At 39.5% G+C, this 22,957-nt stretch overlaps 2 protein-coding genes across 2 annotated transcripts in view; one reads left to right on the plus strand and one right to left on the minus strand.

Moving 5' to 3' along the window:
* The window catches only part of LOC125386613 (dynein beta chain, ciliary-like), a 133,631-nt gene that overhangs the window by 51,192 nt on the left and 59,482 nt on the right, over nt 1-22,957 (plus strand). The gene's annotated exons all lie outside the window — the stretch shown is intronic.
* LOC125386614 overlaps nt 4,681-22,957 on the minus strand; it is a 29,806-nt gene continuing 11,529 nt past the window's right edge. The window contains exons 2-3 of the mRNA XM_048413591.1: nt 15,847-16,202; nt 4,681-4,980 (exon numbers count right to left, since the gene is read on the minus strand). Of these exons, the coding sequence (XP_048269548.1) occupies nt 4,871-4,980; nt 15,847-16,202 (466 nt within the window). The 3' untranslated portion in view covers nt 4,681-4,870. The remainder of the gene's footprint in view (nt 4,981-15,846; nt 16,203-22,957) is intronic.

Below are 22,957 nucleotides of genomic sequence, written 5' to 3' on the forward strand. Positions count from 1 at the left end.
TCGCAATTTTTTATAAAATCTTCTATCCTTTCCATGAGGCGTGGGATTTTGAATTGGTCTTTGATTTTACTATATGTCTTTTGAATACCCAAGTGTCCACTAATGTCGTTATGGTTTTCGCGTATAATGTCTAGAGCTTGTTCGTCAGTTATGGTTTGTATTGGTTCGTATGCAAAAGTTATTTCTTCAATTTGGTCATTAATAAACATGAGTGTTACTTTGATCCTAGCTTTTTCGGTTTCGGTAAAACTATTGTCTCCTATCCCAATTTTCTTGTGTTTCTTGGTTAGTTCAAAAATTTTTCGAATCCAAGTATCTTTGTCGAATGGACCTAATGTTTCTCTATTTAATTGATAGAAGGTGTGATCGTTTGGCGTGATTTTAAGTCGTCTCGGGGGTGTCGCGTCTTCTGACCATGCGTTAAAGTGTTCTACAATATTTTCGGAGTTTGCAGGTGTGTCTGGGACTGATTTGTCGGTAATTTGGTAAATTTTTCTGGAAAGTGCGTCGGCTGCTGTGTTCTCTTTACCTTTGCAATACTGAATATCGTACTCGTATTCTTCGAGTTTAAGTCTCCATCTAATCAAACGCGAGGAAGGGTCTTTGCAATTTTTGAGCCAAGTGAGTGCTTGGTGATCGGTTCGAATAACGAATCGTCTTCCTAACAGGTATTGCCTGAGTCTCTTAACTGCCCATACGATAACTAATAATTCCTTTTCTGTGGTAGAATAATTTTTCTCTGGGGGGTTGAGTGTCCGTGATATGTAACAACAAGGATGTCCGTCTTGTGATAAGATTGCGCCTATTCCTTCATTGGAAGCGTCTGTGGTGAGTGTGAATGTTTTCGTGTAGTCTGGGTATGCTAAAACTGGGGCTGAGCATAGCTTTTCTTTTAGTGTGTCAAAGCTTGTCTGTTGCGTTTCTGTCCATCTAAAAGGATTGTCTTTCTTTGTGAGGTCTGTTAATGGTTTGGCGAGTTTGGAAAAGTTTTTAATGAATTTTCTGTAGTATCCAGCTAATCCGAGAAATGAATTTACGTCTGTTGGTGTTTTGGGAATCTTAATGTCTTTAACTGCGGAGATCTTTTTAGGATTTGGCTTTATGCCCTCGTGTGTTATGACATGTCCTAAGTATTCTAATTCAGGTTTTAGAAACTCGCATTTATCGGGTTGGATTTTTAGTCCTAACTCTTTTAATCTTTGCAATACTATAGCAAGGTTTTCATTGTGTTGTTGAATTGTACTACCGAATATTATTATGTCGTCAAGGTATACAAAGCAATATTTGTTCAATAATCCTCGTAACGCGGTATCCATCATGCGTTGGAAGGTGGCTGGGGCGTTTTTTAAACCGAATGGCATGCGATTATAGTGAAAGTGTCCCTGAGGTGTGCTAAAGGCTGTATATTTCTTTGAGTCGGGGTCCATAGGTATTTGATGGAATCCCGAAGATAAATCTAGAGCAGAGAAGAATTTGGCGTTGCCTAATTGTGATAGAATGTCGTCGATTGTCGGTAGTGGGTAGGCGTCTTGATCGGTAAGTTCATTTAATTTTCGAAAGTCGATAACTATACGCCATTTCTGTTTGCCTGATGCGTCTGATTTCTTGGGTACTACCCATACTGGACTGTTGTAAGGAGAATCTGATTCTTCAATGATATTTTTATCTAACATTTTTTTCATTTGTTTTTCAATTTCTGCTTTATGGGCTTCGGGAGGTCGGTACGATTTGGTATCGACGATTTTGTTTTCGCGTAGGGTAATAGTGTGTTTTGTTAGGTTAGTACAAGGTAGGGTATCGGATTCTAGGTCAAACACGTCTATGTAATGTAGGAGGATCTTTTCGATAGGAATACGAAGTTTGTCTTCAATATAGTCTAGTCTAATTATTTGTTTCATTTTAGCAATTTTATCGAGATCGTGTTCATAAGAAAGATCATTAGTGATTATAGTTGGTTGCTCACCAGTATTGCAGAAACATACTCTCGTCGGAACTTTATCCAGATAAATTGTTTCGATTTTGGTTTGCCCTGGGAGAATGGTTTTCGGCGCCTGGAAAAATATTTCGTTCCCGTTTAATTGTATTGATTCGTTGTTAATTCGATATGAGTAGTTAGAGAGCATAGGTAAACCAATTATTCCGTCTTCTATTAAAGGAAAATCGTCTGGCACAACGTGAAATGTGTTCATGATGTTAAAGAATTGAAAGTCTACTGTTTCGTCAGTTTGGTATTTGTCATTGCCCATATAAAATGTTTTAGCTACTGTCTTTTTAGGTTTAAATATGGCACTTGATCTTTTAACTAAATTTATTCCTGCACCGGTATCGATTAAATATCGTTTGATTTCTGTTCCCGATCGAACTCCAATGGATAGAAGTTTTCCTGTTGTTGCGTGTACTCGTACGACGTCTCTCGAGGTTCTGGTAGCGCTGTTTCCTCTTCTCGTCCCGCATTCTCCATGTTTATATTGTAGCTGCGCGGTGGCGGAAGATTTCGCTGGCTGGCCGGTTGAAAATTTCGGCAGTAATTTGCGGTATGTCCTATTTGGTTGCACTTAAAACACTTCATTCTTCCTCCGTTGTTTATTTGAGTGCTTGTCGGCAGGCGATTGAGCGTAGTCATCGGACCGCTCCTAAGTGGGGGTTTGCGTTGTGACGATGCATTCCCTCGGGCGAATGAGTGAGCTCTTATTTGCTGCCTGCACTGATTTCCGCGGTTTCGCTCAATTTCTCCGATTAATAGTTCTGCTTCGAACGCGGCATCTTGTGCTTCTTGTAAGGTGCGCGGTTTCATGCTTGATGTTCTGATTTCTATCTCAGGTTTTAAATTTAGTATGAACGTTTTGGTTGCGCGTTCGTTCTCTAGGTCTATCGCGACTGCTCGTCGAATAGGATCGCGAATTTCGTGTTGCAATGCGTATATAAGTTCATTAAGACCTCGTCGAAATCTTTTGACGTATCCGTGTACTGATTCGTTGAAACTTTGCCGAGTTCTTTGTAATTTATCGCGCGCACCGTTTGAAATTACGCTAATCGATACGAACTTCCTCAGATTTTCGAATAAGGCGCCGTACGTCTCGATAACCGAATGTCTAATGCCTCTTTCGGCTTCGCCGACAATGCGTTTGGTTAGAATTAATTTCAATAAAGCACGCTTTTCCTTACATTCCGATCTAGCTTCGCTTACCCGCTTGATGAATCCCTCCACTCCAATGTCATCTTGACCGTTGAGGACTGGGATGAACTCGATGCTGGTTTTCGCGTCGAACATATGTCGTTCGTACGAGGCTGATTCTTCTTCCTCTTTGAAACGGAGTTCGGGATTTCGAGTGGCCGTTCGTTTATGCCTTGGATAGCACCTATCCGTTCTTTGAGAAATTTCGAATTACCTATCCTCCTCGAGCTGTAAATCTGATGATTCAGAGGTCAGGGAGAAACCCCAGGGAAAACCCCCGGTCGGGAAGGCACGATGCATGGACGAGACCCAACGGCTGATGGGGGAAATCAGCGACATACTAGGACAATCACCAACAGAGCGTCGTACCGTGCGGGTGAAATACTTCACTCTCAACAAGATCTTACAACTGCTGTGTTCAAGAGATCAAACTTTACTTTTATGCAACAACATTACTTTTACTTTTATACACTAACAATCGATCTATTAAACCTCCTCCACCTTGAGTATTAAGTCATTCAAGGTACGCGATATCGACCAATCGGTTGGGCTTGGCCGGTCGCTCTTTAGTTGATAATTCGCAACAGACAGTATGCAAGATAACATCATAGATACAGATTTTCAGAATGTTGTCTCAAAATTTTCACATTATCTTAAAACTTGAGAATGAAATGACAAGTATGGATATAATATTTCGATATGATTAGAATAATAAAGCACTTCAATGAGGTTGAAAGAAGCGATAACTTTTTTTTTTTTGACGTGGAGGAAATCCGCACGGACACCCGAGTACCTGCGTCACCCTATAAGTCAGGGGGCCCCGGCCCCGTACAACCAAACGTCCCAGTTTGGAAGGACGGCCTCGAGGACCCTTAGCCCCGGCGCGCCTGCTCTCATGCCGAGCCTAGCACGCCATCTGTCGAGCAGGGCCCGTCGAGCCCGACCCTCAACGTCGGCGCCCACCGGATCGACCTCGTCCGACAGACCCCGAGTGTGAAGGTAAATCTCGCGACACCTCAGTGCCTGCAGTTCGAAAGGGGGGAACCCGGCGAGCACCGCCGCTGCTGCCGCAAAAATGGTGTGGAAGCCCCTCACTACCCTGATGGCCGCCGTCCTCTGCAACCTCCTGACCTTCAGAAGACTGCGGCGGCTGGCTATCAGGTCCTCTGCCCAGATTGGAGCTCCATAGAGGAGCCTCGATCGCACCACGCCGGCGTACAGCCGGCGCACTCCGATGCCGGGCTAGCTGAACATGTACTGTAGAGATGCGTCGACATCTGGTAATCATTTTACCCGAAGAATAGGGTCTGCGTGTGGCGAGCCACAGGACAGAAACCGTTAGAATTGTCGTTTACACGCGTTTACTGTCGCGTGCCGCTATAACTATTTCTTTTAAGGAGAGCTATAGAATTACTCCATACCTTTGTTAGGTAAAAACGTTCATCCCTTGACCGCGGTTACGTTCGGCGACTGGTTATCGCCTCGAGCCCAAGTTCACTATCATAAATCCCGAACAAACACAGTCGGATTGAATGACGACAATTGCTTAATTACGGCTATGGTAGAATCTAGATTAAAGTGTTAAGGGACTTTCCCAAAATTCTAAAGGGAAGGCTCCGGTGTCCTTTCATCATCGACATATATATTATTATTTAAATATGTAGTATTATTTAAGTATGTGTCAAATTTGATATTTCATCTTACCAATAATGGCACTAAAATCTCCATTTCTGTATGTCTCCTACTAAGGTCTGCGTGGGCTGCATGTAATTCGAAAAGAATCAGGCCTCGAATTCGATTTTCAGCTGAAACAAAAAGCTCAAATTATACGTACTATTACTATCCGTACCAAGTGGATGAGATACAATGAAATCGTAAAGTAAAGCATGACGTAAGTAAGCGTACTAATTGATCTGATTCAGGTAGGATCGTGCTCATTGCGCACATACATACGTAGGCAACTGTATGAATTTTTGAAATTGCCGATTTTTATAATCTTATGTAATTGACGATTTTTAAGAAAGCATACTAGTTATATTTGAAATAAAAATAGAGTTAAAATTAAAGATAATGTTTTTTCGTTGCAGCTTTGCTTTCTGATAAATTTGTAAAAGTTTATCAATTGCATGTTTATTGTTTTCTCTTATATATACCTATCATGCATAGCTATAAATGATATGCAGTGATATTTGTACCTACCATATCAAATTGCAAAGAAGAAATATTAGTAGTGATAACATAATATTAATATATCTTCTATACAAGGATTATTGGTAATTATTTACGACGTGGATGAACTTATCGATTTCACTGACCTTGAAATATGTCATCAAGATCAACGTTTTGAGCAATTTTTCCCTATATACATGTCGAGTTATCATTAGGGTTAGGGGCGTGTAACGAATCTTCATTTGGATTAGACATGGTTATTACGCAATAGAAAAGATATTTACTAGTACAAATATGATTATTACAGAATTTGACAAGTAACCGTGGTAATTATATATTCGAAATGCTAATGGCAATGATCTTAGGCCCAATAACGAATCCACGGTCAACGGGGTAGCCAATGTGCTTTTTTCCAAAGTCCAAGTCGAACTGAACTCACTGGTCCACAATTCAAGTGTAACTCAACTTACTTATCTACAAGTAGATCTGCCCAATGTCGGGTGACCCGACGCTGGAGAAGTTGAAGGCTGATAATACAAGGGAAATAAGGAATATGAGGCGTTGGATCGACACCAACGCCGAAATGAAAAGGGAACGTCGTGACAGGAGAATGGTGCCCACCCAGATGACTCCTAAGGAACAAGAGTGAATACACCGCGCTGGCGTGTCGGCAGCCGTTCAAACCAAGGTCGGCCAGTCGGCAAAAGGGAAAGGAATATCGCCGTTGAAAGAAAGAAGAACGACTAATAGGAGAAATCCGAGGCAAGAGAAGCTATCATATGCCGAGGCATGTGGTAGGAACAGACAAAATGCCGAAAGCGAGGGTGAATGGACGGCGATCGTCAGGCGAAGAGGGATTAGGAGTGTAGCTGATAAGACCGATGAGAAGGCACTGAGAAATAAAAGTGGTAAGGATGAAAGAAGGGATATAGTAGCAAGGGGAAAGAGCGAAGCGATCCTGGTTAAAGTTGGCCAGGACGCTAACTGGTTAGATTCTTACAGAGAGGTAGTGGGAGCGAAAGATGTACTTGTTAAGAGCATGATACATTTACACTATACATGTGAATGTGTGTGTAAGCGTCAGAGGGCGTCCAGACCTTAGTTGGGACAAAAGACAATAGTCAGTCGTTAGAAGTATCTGGAAGAGTCGGTTGACAACAAGCGTACGTGCCAGTAGGATTACGTCTTTAGAGTGTAAGATATATGTATAACTGTTGCGTGCTAAATAAAGGAACTTATTTGTATTTCCGAATTCCTCCTATATCTTTACATGGTAGTAGAGCGTGGTTCATAGTTTTGCAAGTTATTTAGTGCGTGGTTTTCAATCTTGAAAGTTAGTTCGAGTGAGTTTTCAGTAAGGGAAGAAACCTTCAAAGGTTACAAAGAGGAAAGATATACTTCGAGCACGTAGGAACGCTTGAGTAAGAGATAAGGAATCATTTATCGGAATCATGATCGGAAATCATGATACCTATATTCGATCGTGAGGATTACGGTATGTGGAAGCAAAGAATAACGATGTTTCTCAGGTATAAAGAATGCGAGATTGTCACAACTAGGGTGAAGACCGAAACCGACAGTGAAGACTGGGACAAAAAGGATCTGAAAGCAATAAATATAATTTACAGTGCCATCACAAATAGACAATTGAAATATATTAGAGAAGAAAACACGGCGTATGAGATAGTGAAAAAGTTCAATGAAATGTACTTGAAAGAGTCGACGGCACTACAGATCGTATGCAGAAGGAGATTGGAAAAGATAAGACTTGACAACTACAGTGATTCAGCATCGTTCTTTAGCGATTTCGAAAAATTAATAAACGAATTAAAATGTGCGGGTGCACAAGTGAGTGAGAGGGAAAAATTAAATTATATGCTGAATACGTTACCCGAAGAATACAGCTACATAGCGGATATAATAGATGCATTGAAAGAAGAAAATCAAACGGTAGCGTATGTAAAAAATAAAATTGAAATAGCGGAGAAGAAAAATAAGTCCAATCGAGGAGAAATGCAATCCAACGCCTTTTCTGCAAAAAAGGAAGGATGCTTCAGATGTGGAAGAGTAGGACACTTTGCGAGAGAGTGTCAAAATGGCGTCCAAGCGGGAAGCAGTAACAGTTTTTGGCGTGGGTCAACACGTGGTCTCAGCAGAGGAAGAGGAAACAAAGGCAATACGAGCAGGGGATGTGATAATTTCCATCGTCAATCAACAACCGGCACGAGCGAGCATGGTAACTCAAAAACAGGCACATGGATAGTGTCACGGTGGTCCCGGGAATACAGCGATAGGATAATCATATCTCATATACCTTAGCCATCGAAACAATAACTAAGCAGTAATAGGATGCTAATGTAATCGGCATCCAGCGATAACCCCTCCACAGGAACCAAACCCTTGATATAAAAACCCTCCCAAGTCAATACTCGACATTCTATTCTATTCTGTTATAACATTCTGTATCGTTACTCTGTCAGTTGCTAATAAATTTTGTAATAACGATCATAATTGAAATACGAGTCTCTCGCCTCTCGTGCGGAACGTGAAGTAATCTCGAATCGACATGCCAATAGCAACAGCGCTCGCAGCACACAGCAGTGAGGTGAACGAGATAAGTGCTAATGAAATAATGTGGCAATTAGGTAGCGGTTGTACAGATCACATAATTAATAATGTCAATTATTTTGATAAATCTATCGACCTTAAAGAACCGGTAAATATATATGTAGGCGATAATAGATCGATAAAGGCAACAAAAGTAGGGAATGTTATAAGCTATTTTGAAGCATTTGGAAAGCAAAATAAAATAAATATGAATAATGTTTTTTATGCGAAAGAAATGTCCGCAAACTTGATTAGTTTAGGCAAGTTAACAGATGATAAGAACACGGTTATTTCAAAAGGAAATATTGCAAAAGTAATAGAAGAGTACAATAAACTTACAGCGGTAGCGGTTAAAGAAAATGGAACATATAGAATGAAAAGTATATTGAAAGGGAAGGAGCACTTAGCAAACAGTGCCGAACGTATGAGTAAAAAGGAAAGATGGCATAGGATAGGATGCTAGGACACGTAAATTTTAAATATTTAAATATTTTGGGTAAGGAGCAGCTAGTGACTGGTATACCGAATGAATTTGAAAAGGAATTTTTGAAATGTAGGGTGTGCTTAGAAAGTAAAATGCATAATTTACCATTCAAAAATAATCGAACCAAGGCTAGGGAGATAATGGAAATTATTCATACGGACGTGTGCGGTCCCTTTAAGACTACCGGATTCAATGAAGAGAAATATTTCATCTTATTTATCGATGATTATAGTAAAATAGCTAGAATTTATTGTATAAAATCAAAAGATGAGGTCTTTGATTGTTTCGTACAGCTTGTAAATGAAGCCGAGAATTTAACGAGCAAGAGGTTAAAAATATTGAGATGCAATAATGGAGAAGAACATTTAAATAATCGAATTTATAAATTTGCTAGAGATAAAGGTATCAGAATAAATAATTGCCCAACCTACATACATGAATTAAACGGGACAGCGGAAAGGTATAATAGAACAGTGATAGACATGGCACGTTGCTTGTTAGCGGAAGCGAAAGTATATAAAAGGTACTGGCCGAAAATAGTTTGTACAGCGGTATACTTGAAAAATCGAATACTGGTAAATACTATAGAGAGAAAGATACCTTTTGAAATATTCTTCGGGAGAAAACCAAGTGTTGAAAATCTACATCTATATGGAAGTAAAGTTTTTGTAAGAAGATCAGAACAAAAAAGAGTTTTGTGGCGGCGCACGAGCACGGAACTTTTCAACGGCTTCGCGACACAAAGCGCTATATCTTCAAAGCGTAAGGCCGACGCGCCTAATGTGTCATCGATATTCCTATGGTTCTTCCGCCGAATGTTTGGAAGAATGCACGCGCGGCAACCGCCGCGGTACATCTAATAAACGCGTGTGTAGTAGGGATATCGAAGGGCAACTAAGAAAAGAATCCGTTCGGTTTCGAACAAGGAGTCATTCTGCCTCCAGCCGCGAAGTGCGAAAGGTTCAGTATCATAGCGACGCAAACACAAGCCGAGACACGCGATTATAAACTCTCGATGGTTAATCGTTAAGTGTGAATCGTATGAATTGTTGACTCGTTGATTGTTATAAGTAATAAACTTTTTGTTGAACATCGGAGTATTCCTTCTGCACCTATCACGACATACCACCTCAGTTTCTAAATGGGATAAGAAGGCAGACATGGGAATTTTGTTAAGATATAGTGAAGTAGGTTACAGAGTGTTATTAGGTGGGAAAATAACAGTAGCTAGACGTGTAGAGGTCATAGAAACAGACACAAAATGTGTCGGTTTTATGGAGAATTCATTCGATAAAGATAACGATGACATTGAGGATAATGATTTATTGGTAAGCGTGAATAAGGAAGAGTTAGAAAGTAGGGAAGATGAAAATGATAACAGTCCTGGAAGCTTAAACATCCGTAGGAGATCTACACGTAATAAGAGAAATCCAGTAAGGTATCCAGAAAAAGAAAACATTAGTGAAATCCATGCAAATTATTGTAGAGTAGATATCCCTTGTACATTTGAGGAGGCGATTTGTTGTGAAAATAGCGAAGATTGGAAACAAGCTATGGATAAGGAAATAGAATGTCTTTATAAGAATAAAACTTGAAAATTGGTAGAAAGGATAAAAGGCAAAGAAGTATTAGATGTAAAATGGGTTTATACGAGAAAATCAGATGACAGGTCTAAGGCTAGATTAGTGGTAAGAGGATTCCAACAAAGAAACGTAGCCGATGACATATATTCCTCAGTAGCGAGTAATCAGACTTTTAAGATATTGCTATCATATTGTTGTCAAAATGGATTAATTATTGAGCAAATGGATATAGAAACTGCTTTTTTAAATGGTGAAGTAACCTCGGAGATATATGTAAATTAACCAAAGGGATATACGGACGGAACGAATAGAGTTTGTAAACTATCGAAAGCGCTTTAAGAGTTAAAAGAAAGTCCAAGGGACTGGTATGAGTGTTTTGATAGGTATGTGACGAGATTAGGTTTTAAGAAGAATAACATAGAGTTGTGTCTATATACACGTGGAGAGGGAGAAAATGTTGTTTATTTGTTAATGTATGTAGACGATTTGCTAATTTGTAGTAAAAACAAAAGGAAGATACAAAGTGTAAAGAAGTTATTAACTAATAGATTTGAAATGAAAGATTTAGGTGAAGTCAAAGAATATCTCGGAATAAATATAGAGTATGATTATTTCAAAAATGAAATGAGATTAAGCCAAAAGAAATACATTGAATCATTAGCAAACAAATATAAGTTACAAAATGGCAAATTGTACTGTACACCTATGGAGACCAAGCTAGAAATTGAAAAAGCTGAGATAAATAGAGAGGATATTGGATACAAAAATTTAATTGGCACATTGTTGTATATTAGTGTAAATACCAGACCCGATATAAGTTGTAGTGTGAATTATTTGAGTAGATTTCAAGATTATTGTAATGAGATACATTTTAAATATGCTTTGCGAATATTGAAATATTTGTACCGGACTAGAGATTTAAGATTAGATTATAAAAGGAATGAAAAATGTGAAACGATAGATTGTTATGTGGACGCTGATTGGGCAGGAGATCATTTAGATAGGAAATCGACTCTGGATATGTAATTAGATTGTATGGAAATGTAATCGGTTGGAAGTCTAAAAAACAAAGGTGTGTGACAAAAGCCTCGACCTATGCAGAGTATGTAGCTCTACCGGAAGCGGCGAATGAATTAATGTCTATTAGGGAAATTATGAAAATCATCAATGTAAATTTAGACGATAACCCTGTACAAATTTATGAGGATAACTCTGAAGTGGTAAGTATAGCAAAGCATGGAAATTTTACAAAAAATTCTAAACACATTAAAGTTCATTATCACTATGTTCACGAGTGCTTAAAGGAGAACAAGATAAACATACTTAAAGTAAGTACAGACGAAAATACTGCGGATATTTTTACGAAGGCACTGTGTAGAGAGAAATTCGAAAGGTTTAGGTCATGGATGAATGTAAACTAAGAGAAATGTAAATAGAGCAATGAGTGTTAAAGTTTCTGTTACATAATTTCTCAAAGCATGTAAATACGATTAAGTGTACAGTATAAATGTAAGGAGGCGTGTTAGGAACATGATACATTTACACTGTACATGTGAATGTGTGTGTAAGCGCCAAAGAGCGTCCAGGCCTTAGTTGGGACAAAAGACAATAGTAAGTCGTTAGAAGTATCTGGAAGAATTGGTTGACAACAAGCGTGCGTGCGAGTAGGATTTCGAGGTCTAAGATATATGTATAACTGTTGTGTGCTAAATAAAGGAAATTATTTGTATTTCCGAATCCCTTCTATATCTTTACAGTACTCAAGGAAACAACTGGTGTGAGGAAGACCAGGGCAGGGCACATCTTGATTGAAATTAATAATAAGGTACCGGCGCACGAGGTTGCAGTGAAACTGAAGACGGCCATGAAGAAGGACATGGAAATATCAAGTAGAGAGACATTGAGATAAAAAATATAGATCCCATTGCTACCAGGGAGGAGCTGACCGAGGACACCGAGCTGGACATCAAGGAGGAAATATGAATTCAGATAAAATCGCTGAGAACCCAGCAGGCGATGGTGGTAGCTCCAGTGAATAGCATTCCACGTGAGAAATCCACCATCAGGATTAGGACAGGATTGACAATAGCAACAGCCAGAGTTATCCCGAATGTCCTCAGATGCTATAGATGTCACATGCTGGGGCATAATGTGTACGGTACTGAGTACAAGGAGGGAGCTATGTCGGAGGTGTGACGATAGGGATCACGCTATAAACGGCTGCAGCAAAGAGCCAAGATGTGCGATCTGCGCGGCAGAGAGAAGAGACAACCTGAGACATATAACAGGATCACTGGCATGTCCAGCGGTGAAGGATACGATGAGAGGAGGAAATAGACTTAGAAGATAATAATCCTAATTTAAAGTTTGAATAGGTGTAGGTTGGCCCAAGAGCTAATATATCAGTATGTCTGCAAAACTAAAGTCGACGTGGTCCTTATCACTGAGCTTTATCAACAGAAGGCTTACTGGTGTAACGATAACAAAGGTGATGCATCGTTGTGGGTGATCCTGTTCAGAGGAAAACATCCAGATGAAAGTACTGTGACAACCAGCAACGGACTAGTTAGCATTACTGTTAACGACGTGCATTGCTTTCGGGGTATTATTCCCCCAATGTCAAACCAGAAGAATTTTACGAATACTTAAGGGAAATGGAGATCATCATCCAGACAAACAGGAAGAGTTACCCTCAGTGATGATCGCCGGCGATTTTAACACGAAGACTACTGCGTGGGGCGGCTAGAGAACTGATCGCTGGGAGACGAATCCAATGAATATGTTGGTAAAGAATGGTATCGTACCCATCAATATGAGGGAAAGCTATGCGTTCCGTAGGAACGGGAGAACGAGTTTCATCGATGTGATCAGTACGGATTGAAGACTGGCCAAGAAATACGTGAGAGAGAAAATAGCAAATGTGTGGATAGCGTCAGACCATACGTATGTCCTGCATGATTTTAAAACGAGAAAGACGAGGCGTAACCGAAAAAATTTTAGGTATACTTCGAAGGATGCCGATTTAAATAAAGTTATTTTAAAATTTTACGAAATCTAGTAAACCTCAGTGAAAGGATACCTGCGATATGGAAGGTGACGAAGGTGGTACCTATCCGGAAACCGGGTAGGGACCCCATAATACTATCGTTGTACCGGTCGATCAGTATGTTGCCAACACTTAGTAAAGTCTAGGAACATGCCTTCAAGAATTTGACCAAGGAAAAGCTGGGGCTCGACCCCTTCCATATAAACCAGTTTGGATTTTGCAAGAGGAAGAACACGGTGGACGCGCTGCGCCGGGTAGTTGAATTGGCGGACAGCTTCAGAAGAAAAAAACGGATATGTGTGCTTGCAGCGGTGGATATTAAGAATGTGTTCAATGCTCTTACTGGAATAAGATTCTGCTGGAGGCTGAAGCGAGAGGGATGCCCCGGAAGCTTTTATGTCTTCTAGGCAGCTACCTGAAAGACAGGAAGATTGTAATCCGTAACAGCGGAGGGACGGTGAAGAGGAAAGTTTACCCGGGTGTCCTACAGGGTTCTATATTAGGTTCCCTGTTATGGAATCTTTTATACGAAGGCCTCCTGAAGGAGCTTCAGGATATCCCTCGTTTGAATGCGGTCGCCTTTGCCGACGAACTGGCACTGATACTTGACATAACTAGCCAAGAGGAGATCGGGGTAAGCTTGGGCAATGAATGTAGTGACACTGTGATGTGCTGACAATAGATTAGTGATAGCACACGAAAAGACGGAGGTAATCCTGCCCACCGGGAAACATAATCCCAATGTCATGGACATTTAGATTGAGAGTCATCCAGTGAGAACCAAGAAAGGGATCAGATACCTTGGGGTGCAGTTGCATAATTGCAGGAGGTTCGGAGCTCACTTTGAGAAAGTCCGTGGCAAGGCGGATTTATTCATGGAGGCGCTGAGGATGTTGCTAGCTAACGTTAACGGGTCCACTGTCTCAGTCAGGAAACTTTACTATGGAATATGGGAGACAGTGGTGCTTTATGCTGTTGATCAGGAAAAACAGAAACATCTTCCAGGGGGCAGCATTCGTAAAATCGTCTACGGCCTACAGCACTGCATCGCATGCAGTGCCGTGCGTATTGACGGGCACAATGCCGATTTACTACAAAGCGGAACTCCGGGCCGAGATGTATGAAGTAAAGAAGAATTACCAACAAGAACATTATGAGAGTCGGTCTAGCGTAGGAATTGCTTCAAATTTCGTGGAAAGGATGAAGGCAGTGAAAGAACGTATAGACGACAAGTGGAAGAAGAATGGAGCACTTATAGAAATGACAATTGGACGAAGAAATTAATAGGGGACGCTTGTACTTTCAAGAAGTGCAAAAGAAATATTGATCATTGGACGATGCAACTATTGGCCGGATACGGGATATTGAACGTGTATCATAGGGCTATCAGCAAAGAGGTTCATTCTAGATGCTGGGATGCGACACAGAAGGAGACGACACGGAGCATGCGTTGTGACACTGTCCTAGGTGGATCCTCGGCAGAACCAAATTGGGGAGCTATGTCGGCACGCTATTGACGACGGAAAATATTATTGAAGAGGTAATCATGATGACAACTGGAGTTACTTATTATTATATAGTTATTATTATACATTACTTATTATTATTATATATTATTATATTATTATTATTATTATATTATATTATATATTATACATACTTATTATTACTAAAATGAAGTCACTTGCGGTCGACCCTGACGTGAAGGGGTGGGACACTTCCGTGACGGGAAGTTCGAACTAAAAGAACCTAATGTGAAATCCGAGAGCCACTGAGAAGAACGGCGTAGATAAACTCCATGACGTGTCATTATTTATTGATTATTTATGGAGGAAAGGACTAAAGGAAACATTAATACTTTGTACTCGAAAATTCCATGAGGTGATTAAAAAAAGAAGCTATGGTCAAGACATGTAGCTAAACTATGGAAAGAAAGAGAACAAAGCTAAAAGCTAAAAACATTATATACTGGTGGACACGGGAGATTGAGATGGGTGGGAAAGAACTGATCAAGAAAAGGTATATTTTAAAAACTTTGAAATAGAGAAGTAGACTACACCTAGAAGAGATTCGTAGTGCTGGGAGAAGGAATGGCTAAAAATGAGGGGAAATGACATGATGTACTCGGTTAAACTCCGACCTAGCCAGGAAGTTAAAAAGCTCGAAAGTAACCTTAGGTTATGCGCGCGCTCATCATCACGATACCCGAGGAGGAGAGAGTGGAGAACGGCGAATTGGAAATTGTACAATTACCCTCATCTCCCGGGGATCCCTGACGCCTAACCAACAAGAATTTGGTACTATTTCGCATTCTTTCTAGGGTGTGCAATTTCTATATATATTTGCAAATATTTGCATATTTTCAAAAAGAGGGAAATTCTCAACTGCCCTAAGCAATGTGCAATACACACTCAGAAGAAAAGGTAAAGAAGTACGGGGGTTTCTGTGAAAGTATTGGACGGGCAGGTATACGGTTGTATTAAATACATTATAATTTGTTAAAAATTACCCTGATCCCTCCGTCAAATTCCTATAACAATAACAACGGTGGCATCAGAAAATATTAATCGAGTAAACAAATTAAATAACAAAATGTTTCCAGGAATTCCTTGAAATCCTACCATCATGTATTTGTATTTGAGTATTTTGCGTATCTATGGTGAAGTGAATCAGCTAATTTTAACACATAAGACTCGTTGAATTTGCCAGAAATGAGTAAGGTAAATGAAGGTAACATGGAGTAATTGTCGTTAGTTATCATTTCTTAAATAAAATACATTACCAGGAACGAGTGTCTTGAGCAATTTATCCAGTTTTTTGCATAATTCTATTTTCTCGATGAGAAGATCTTTTTCTACTGCTGCTAATCCTCCAGTTTGTTGTCCAATCAATTGAGCCAGAGCAATCGTTACATCAATGTTGTAAAAATGATTTGGGTGGAGAGTACTTTCGTAACGACGATTTATAAATTCTTTACATGCAATAATGTCATTTTTCTTCATGGTTGAAAGGTATATACCAATATTTTCTAATATTTTTTCAATTTCCGCATAAGGAACAATTGATTCACAAATTTTGCATATATAATCCTGTTCCTGTTCAAAAAAAGTTTTTGGTAACATGTATCCTGGACAATTCCTGGAAAGAAGCAAACAGATAAAATCATTCTTGTATACAAATAATTTGAAAAATAATGTTTCCCAACTTTTCGTAGTATTTTTGTGTTAAAGAGAAAGTGTTTAAGACTTTAAGAGCTCATAATACTTTTCAAGAGAGTGTGTAATTATCATAGATTCTGAAAGCAACTCTTTTGCTGTAAAATTAATTTTTTTTATTTACAAGTGTCTGACATTGTACGTCAGCCACTTCGCAACATATTCCAAATAAGCCACAGCATAGATTTAGTTTAAAAGTACTATAACGTTGCCACTCTCATTCCTGGACCATCAATATAAAAATGACTACTTTATGTTATTTTTATTTAGAAAAAATTGTATTTTAGTTTAAATTATGTATTTTTCTTTAAGATTAAATCAGGATTATTATTAATATAAGCTCGCGTTTATTTTTTATATTTTTTTAATAAAAAATTAGCAACAAAATATATTCGAGGCCAGACACTGCGCATCCACGTGAGTGCACCACATAATCACGACTATCAAGCATAAATAGGGGGCTGGTAGTTCGATTCAGTTCCTTGATTAGTGGCTTCAAGAACCGACTTAGAGACTAGATCTTTGAGAAACCAAGAGACTCATAGTCGGTTGATTCGCTTCAAGTTTAATGAGCTCGCGAAGAGCTTAATCACCTAGAATTTGCCTGATCCGGTTTTATCTGTCTATGTAGAGCTCTCAAGATCAACTTGATTAAATTAGCTAACGAAGGAACACTTTTGGTTTAAGGACACACTCTGGGATAAATCTAATGTTGATTTAAGGTTGAGTTAAGATTCGTTCCACGTCTAATGATCTAGCGAGGAGCGGAGCTTCTTAGTAGCGATGTTGTTCAATAAAACTTACTGGATTTACTGAGTTTGAGCTTTATTTACAAAGCCTGTCGCACATGCGCAGTCAGTTTAATTAATAAGATAGATTTTAGGCATCTCAATTATCGTACATATTGAAAACGTTTCAGAATATTATAAACTTCCGTATTCAAACTTTCAATATTATATCATTATCATTCAAATACTTGTCATTTCAGTTTATTATATTAGTATTGTTGTATTTATTGTATCACTATTATTATTCATATTATTTTCATTGAATAAATCTCTGTTTAAAGATCTTAACTTGTGAATTTCTACTCTAAACGCGCCACACGAACATTATTTCCACTCTTACTCCACTCTTACGCCACTGATGCTAACCGTTCTTTTATCAATAACAGGTGCCATAACCTCTGAGAGCGCTTCTTCAAGATTGTCGTTATAATATTTATTAATGCCAACAAAAATTATTTCACAGCAATCTAGACGAAGAAGCTTCGAAGTATGATTGAAGCGCGAATTACAAGCTCTTTTGGATAGTAGAATTTCCATTATTCGAATTTATGGAGGAAATTAATGGAGTGGCGACTGCTTGAATGAGGGAATTTGTGGATGGTAGAACACGCGTGTTTTATTATCATTATCGTTCCACTTTTCAAAAAGAATAATTCAAGAACAATTACAAAAAATACAATATAATATAAATTTTTAAAATCATTTATGGATTTCATATTTTTTTTTGACTGCTATGTCAAATAAATTTGTTAATAGCTTGAGCTGCGTTGAATCATCCTATTTATACCTGAAGACAGTGGTTTCCAACGTGGAAGGCGCGGAGTATTGCCAGGGGAGGTGGCAACATTTTTTAATAAAACATTAATTTTCATACCATAATATCTACAAATAAATAAAACTTCATATTGTAAAGCACGTATATGTTATAACAAAATTTTATTATTATTCTGTTAATTGTAGTTTTCAACTTTTTTTTATTATTTAAAACGTGTTTATATTATTATATCTGTTAAAAAAGTAAAAGGTAGGGAGGCGCGGAAAGAAATTTTTTTTTAGGAGAAGCATAGTAGCATAAAGGTTGGAAACCGCTGTCTCAAGACACTTAAGTCCATTAATGTCATGCTGGCCCCAAACGTCTTAGGAATCGTCGAGGAGGACGCGTGGGATCAGTGGCGATCCCAGCTGTACAACGAGAGAGGCGAACATCGAGACGCGGAGGCGGTCCTTCCAAACTGGGAAACATGGAGAAGCTGCCGCGACCTCCCGCTCACCTATAGGATGATCCAGGTGCTCACGGGACACGACGTATTCGGCGAGTAACTGAGGAAAATCAGACAGGAGAGACGGACACCTATCACCACTGCGGGGAGGGCAGGGACACGGCGCAGCACACGCTGAAGCTTTGTCCGGCATGGGAGCTGTCCCGCTACACCCTGTGACACGTCATAGGTAAAAGATTGATCCCCCTCGGCGATTACAAGCGATGCTGAGCGGGCCACAGGAATACGAGGCTGCCCGCCTCTTTTGCGAGCGAGTTATGCTCGCAAAGGAACGAGCAGAAAGGGAGAGAAAGAAAAACTCACACCCTTGTAGGATAACGCGATGGAGGGGGATGGCGGTCAGGCGGTCTGGAGCCGCTCCATCGTCGTCTCAACGGACCACGACTAAAAGGGGGGATAGCGCTAGGGACAATGCCCTCCCCCCTCTAACACCAAATTCAACAGTCGGAGAATCATTAAAACTGGCTCGAACAAGAGGACGGGGGAAAGGGGTACAACTGAAGACAATTCATAAGAGGTTCCTGGAGCACTCCTATCATACGCGTAGGATGGGCATCGTGGAGTTTTAGTCGGTAAGAGTTCGACATTACTCTGCTGTTATCGATTATTAGCAACAGCGGAGTGTCCATGAGGATTTCTCCACGTACAAGAAAAGAAGGTCCATTAACGGTTCATAAACGTTTCGAAATAAGAAGACTTTATTATGTCTGAAGATCACTTTCTTGTGGACTTCTGAACGCGCTCTACCTCAACACTAAAGTAATAGAAAGATATGAAATTATAGAAGGACATACTTAGAAATATTGTGTAATTAATGATACGTTTGGGTGGTGGAACGTCTCAATAATAAATTATTCTGATAATAGGTCTTCAGATACTGGAAGTCTCACTATATTGACTTTTACCGAGAAAAGATACAAAAGTCACGCGCAGCTCGAACACATAGCTTACTATTTGGCTTTTTACGTTTTATATTTAAATCAAAATTCGTCTGTGACTCCTGCATTAGATAGAATGGAGGTTATCAATCCGTTAGGAAGATACTTTCGTTTAGGTAAGAATCTGATGGAGGAATAAAAGATTTGTTGGATCCTCATGTCGGAAGTTGGTGAAAATACGGAAAAATTCAATAAAACAGTCGTCGCAGAACCGGAAAAAATATTAATTCATCTAGTACATCGATGGAAGACGTTTACAGGTAGATGGGAATAACCGATTTTTCTACTAGATACCATTCCGAAAATTCCTAATTTATAAATTTATTGGAAAAGTACAGGGAAAACTTAAATTACGGTATATGTATGTTGTACATACTATCTTCTGTTGGTAACTTTAAGTTAATGTGCAGATATACATTGAATGTAGTACTGTGTTATATGATGGCACAATAAAGAAATTCATTTAAAATATCGTGTCCTGCCGCGCAACACATCTACACTCCATCCCGCGCGGCTTGACAGCCAACGGTCTACGTGCCGTCCTTTGAACCCTCCATAGGCCCAAGGACCCAAATTAATATTTTATTTCAACATAAAGTTGAAATCCTAACTGCATTGTTCGCACATATGGTTTAAGTCAAACTGTTTGCCTGAAAAGACTTTCTAATTCTAGAAGTGTTTTCGGCCGATTATTAGAAAGGTCCTTGGGTTTATTACGCGCTCTTAAGAATTACGGAGAAAGCGGGTAGTGACCTAACGAAAACAACGGAGAGTTTCCTATAGCTCTGACTAGAGAGTTTCTCTAGCTCCGACGGAGAGTTCCTACGGCTCTCACGGTGCTTAGAGTTCCCATAGCTCTCACAGTGCCTACAGTTCCAGTCAGTCAGTCAGTCAGACGGTCGAGGTCAAGCAGTCGACGTCTATTCATTCGGTCATTCGGTTGATTCTGTTGATTCGATTCAGTCAAAGTCGGATCTGATAAATCGCTCCGTCTACTACGACCCGAGAGCCTTCATCTATCAGATTGGCAGTCAGAATCTGAATAAGATCAAGGCAATCCCCATACTCAGCGACGTTACTAGTGTGTGTGATTATACGAAGTTGTTGGAAAATATATAAGTTATAACACTGTTAATCACGGAGTTATATCATTTCAACCACCCCTATTGTCTTAACGGAAATCAAGGGATCGATCTACTCGCGGCGTCGATTATTATAATCGTAACGGGAATTTACGACTCCCGTTGACGTGTTTCCTCGCGATTGCGTCTCCCCGCGATTGGTCGAATTTACATATCGAATGAGTAAAAAAATTTGACTTTACTTCAGGATTTTGATGTAATGCATATATTATATAGGTAATACGTACAAATAAATAGGGAATTGCATATATATGTCGGAGATGAAAGGACACCGGGACCTCCAATATTTTAGTCTCTATACTTTAACTCGATTATAATTGTTCGAGATCTGTGATAATGAGTGTGGCGGCACTCGACAGCATAAATACCACCACTCAACAATAACTAGAGTCGGACGACGGCAGTGCAGTGGTTAGCGCCTTAGGTTACGAACGTTCGGGACCCGGGTTCAAATATCGGCGCTCGTAGTCCGATTTTTCCACGATTCTTAAATAAGAAAAATACAGCAGTACCCCAGCAGCGACATCTACAGTCAGCTACTACAATTATCACGGACAACACAATACACCTCAGGTCAAATCGTCGGTGTAGTAAGAAATATCTGAGAACGCCATCATAGATAATGTTTCACAAAGTTGGTCCCAGTATGGAATCCTGTGGACTATCCCTCTCCTTATGAACAGAAATTTTATTCATACCTGTTTTAAAATCAGTCAAAATGTGTCTGTACTCAAATGCAGTGAAAACAATTCATCGAAACTATTTTGATTACTTGTGAGAAATTCCTATTATCAGTTTCTCGTAGGATAGAACTTCACTTTAGGGTGTTAAATGCATTCTTCATTGTCACCATGTGCAAACCCTTAAATAAATCGCAAGCTTTGCCACTCTGTGAAAATGGATCCTCTCCATTTTCTAATACCGATTTGAAAATTTGCAAGACTATGAGGCCCCAGAGCGAGACAATTTGGGTTCAATTACACATTCCCGTATCTACATAATGCTTAAGAAGATCTCTAATGGTTGGCAATCGGATGGGGAGGAAACAACTCTCCCTCCTCGGTTTCTTAATAAGAAATAGGCAGATCTCTTTTTATTTTTAGGGAATCTTTCCATAGGTAAAAGTATTGTTATATAGAACGCAAAAGTCCTATGACCTGTTATCAATCAGAAGTTTCACAATTTTTCTGGCTTAGGATTAAATAGCTAAATAGCTGCTACCTAAGGCGACTGTTCAGTTAATGAGCTGAAGAAGTTTTTTAATGGTAATTCTTGTAGCCATCGCTGCTTTTCTGTATCTAAGTTTCCTGCGGCACTTGTTCCTGGAGTTATTTTACGTTTTCCAGTTTTCGTCCTGGTAACATCTTTCGTTATTGTGACTGCACTCCTCCTACCGACCTTTTTATATAATACATTTCTCTTTCAGTTGCAATTTTAATTGTTGGTATCTGCTGCTGCATTGTTGGACTTCCCCTCACTATTACTAATCGTTAATTTTATTTCACTTTGAAACACTTCTCTGAATCACTTCACTGGAGCACATGATTGATTACACACGTCTGTTTACCTCGGTTGCCCGAGCAGAACTTTAGCTACCAAAGGTGTTGGTGTTACTGTGGTTAGTGTTCATTGCGTGCTGTGAATTTGGAGTTGTCTCAGTTTCTGTGCTATCCTGTTGCGCTTGTAAGTTATTGTACGCCCTGTTTCGTAGCGGCGGAAACAGTTTACGTTGCGGTTGTTTTCTGATTACACAGCCTTTGTAGCTAGCTGGGTGGTTTCGATTGCAGTTGAAGCATTTTACTTCGTTTATTTTTCCTACGTATGGACAGTTTATTGTTAGGTGCGTTTCTGCGCATTTGACACACGCCGGGTTTCTGTTGCAGTAATTTTTTGTGTGTCCATATTGTTGACACCGTATGCATTGCGGTATGTCTTTTTATGTCTTGGTGGCTCCACTGTTACTATTGTGTTTAGAACTTTTTTAATTTCAAATATTTCTTTGTTGTTGTTTTTAGGTTCAAGCTCTATTAGAAATAGCGGTAATGGCTGTTTAGTATCGTATCTGGTTATGTTGTTCATTGATCTTACCTGGTGTCCGATTTTTGCTAGTTCCTCGCATATGTTGTTTGTGTTTGTTTTTGGGTGTAATCCCCTGATTACTGCTTTGTAACTTCTGTCGGCTTTGAGCTGGTTGGTGTGATACCCCGCGTTTTTCTCTTTTAGTGCTTTAGTCACTTTTCTAAATGTTTCTGGGGTGTTGGTCCGAACTTTGACTTGGACTACTTTTAGTTGTTTTATGCTATAATTTTCTTTTCCTGCCGTGTTGTTTAGTAGTTCAATGAGGGGGTCTATTATTTGAGCATCTATGTAGATTGGTGGTGGTTTAGCGATGCGGGTTATTGGTTTTTCAACTGGGTCTGTTACTTTCTCTTCTGGCAGTGTGCTGAAGGAGTTTCGAAGATTGATTTCTTGTAGCCATTGTTGCTTATTTGCTACTATAGCTTTTCTACTGCTTGTGCATGGTGTTACT

This window comes from Bombus terrestris, chromosome 17, assembly GCF_910591885.1.
Source record: "Bombus terrestris chromosome 17, iyBomTerr1.2, whole genome shotgun sequence".
In the NCBI taxonomy this organism is placed as follows: domain Eukaryota; kingdom Metazoa; phylum Arthropoda; class Insecta; order Hymenoptera; family Apidae; genus Bombus; species Bombus terrestris.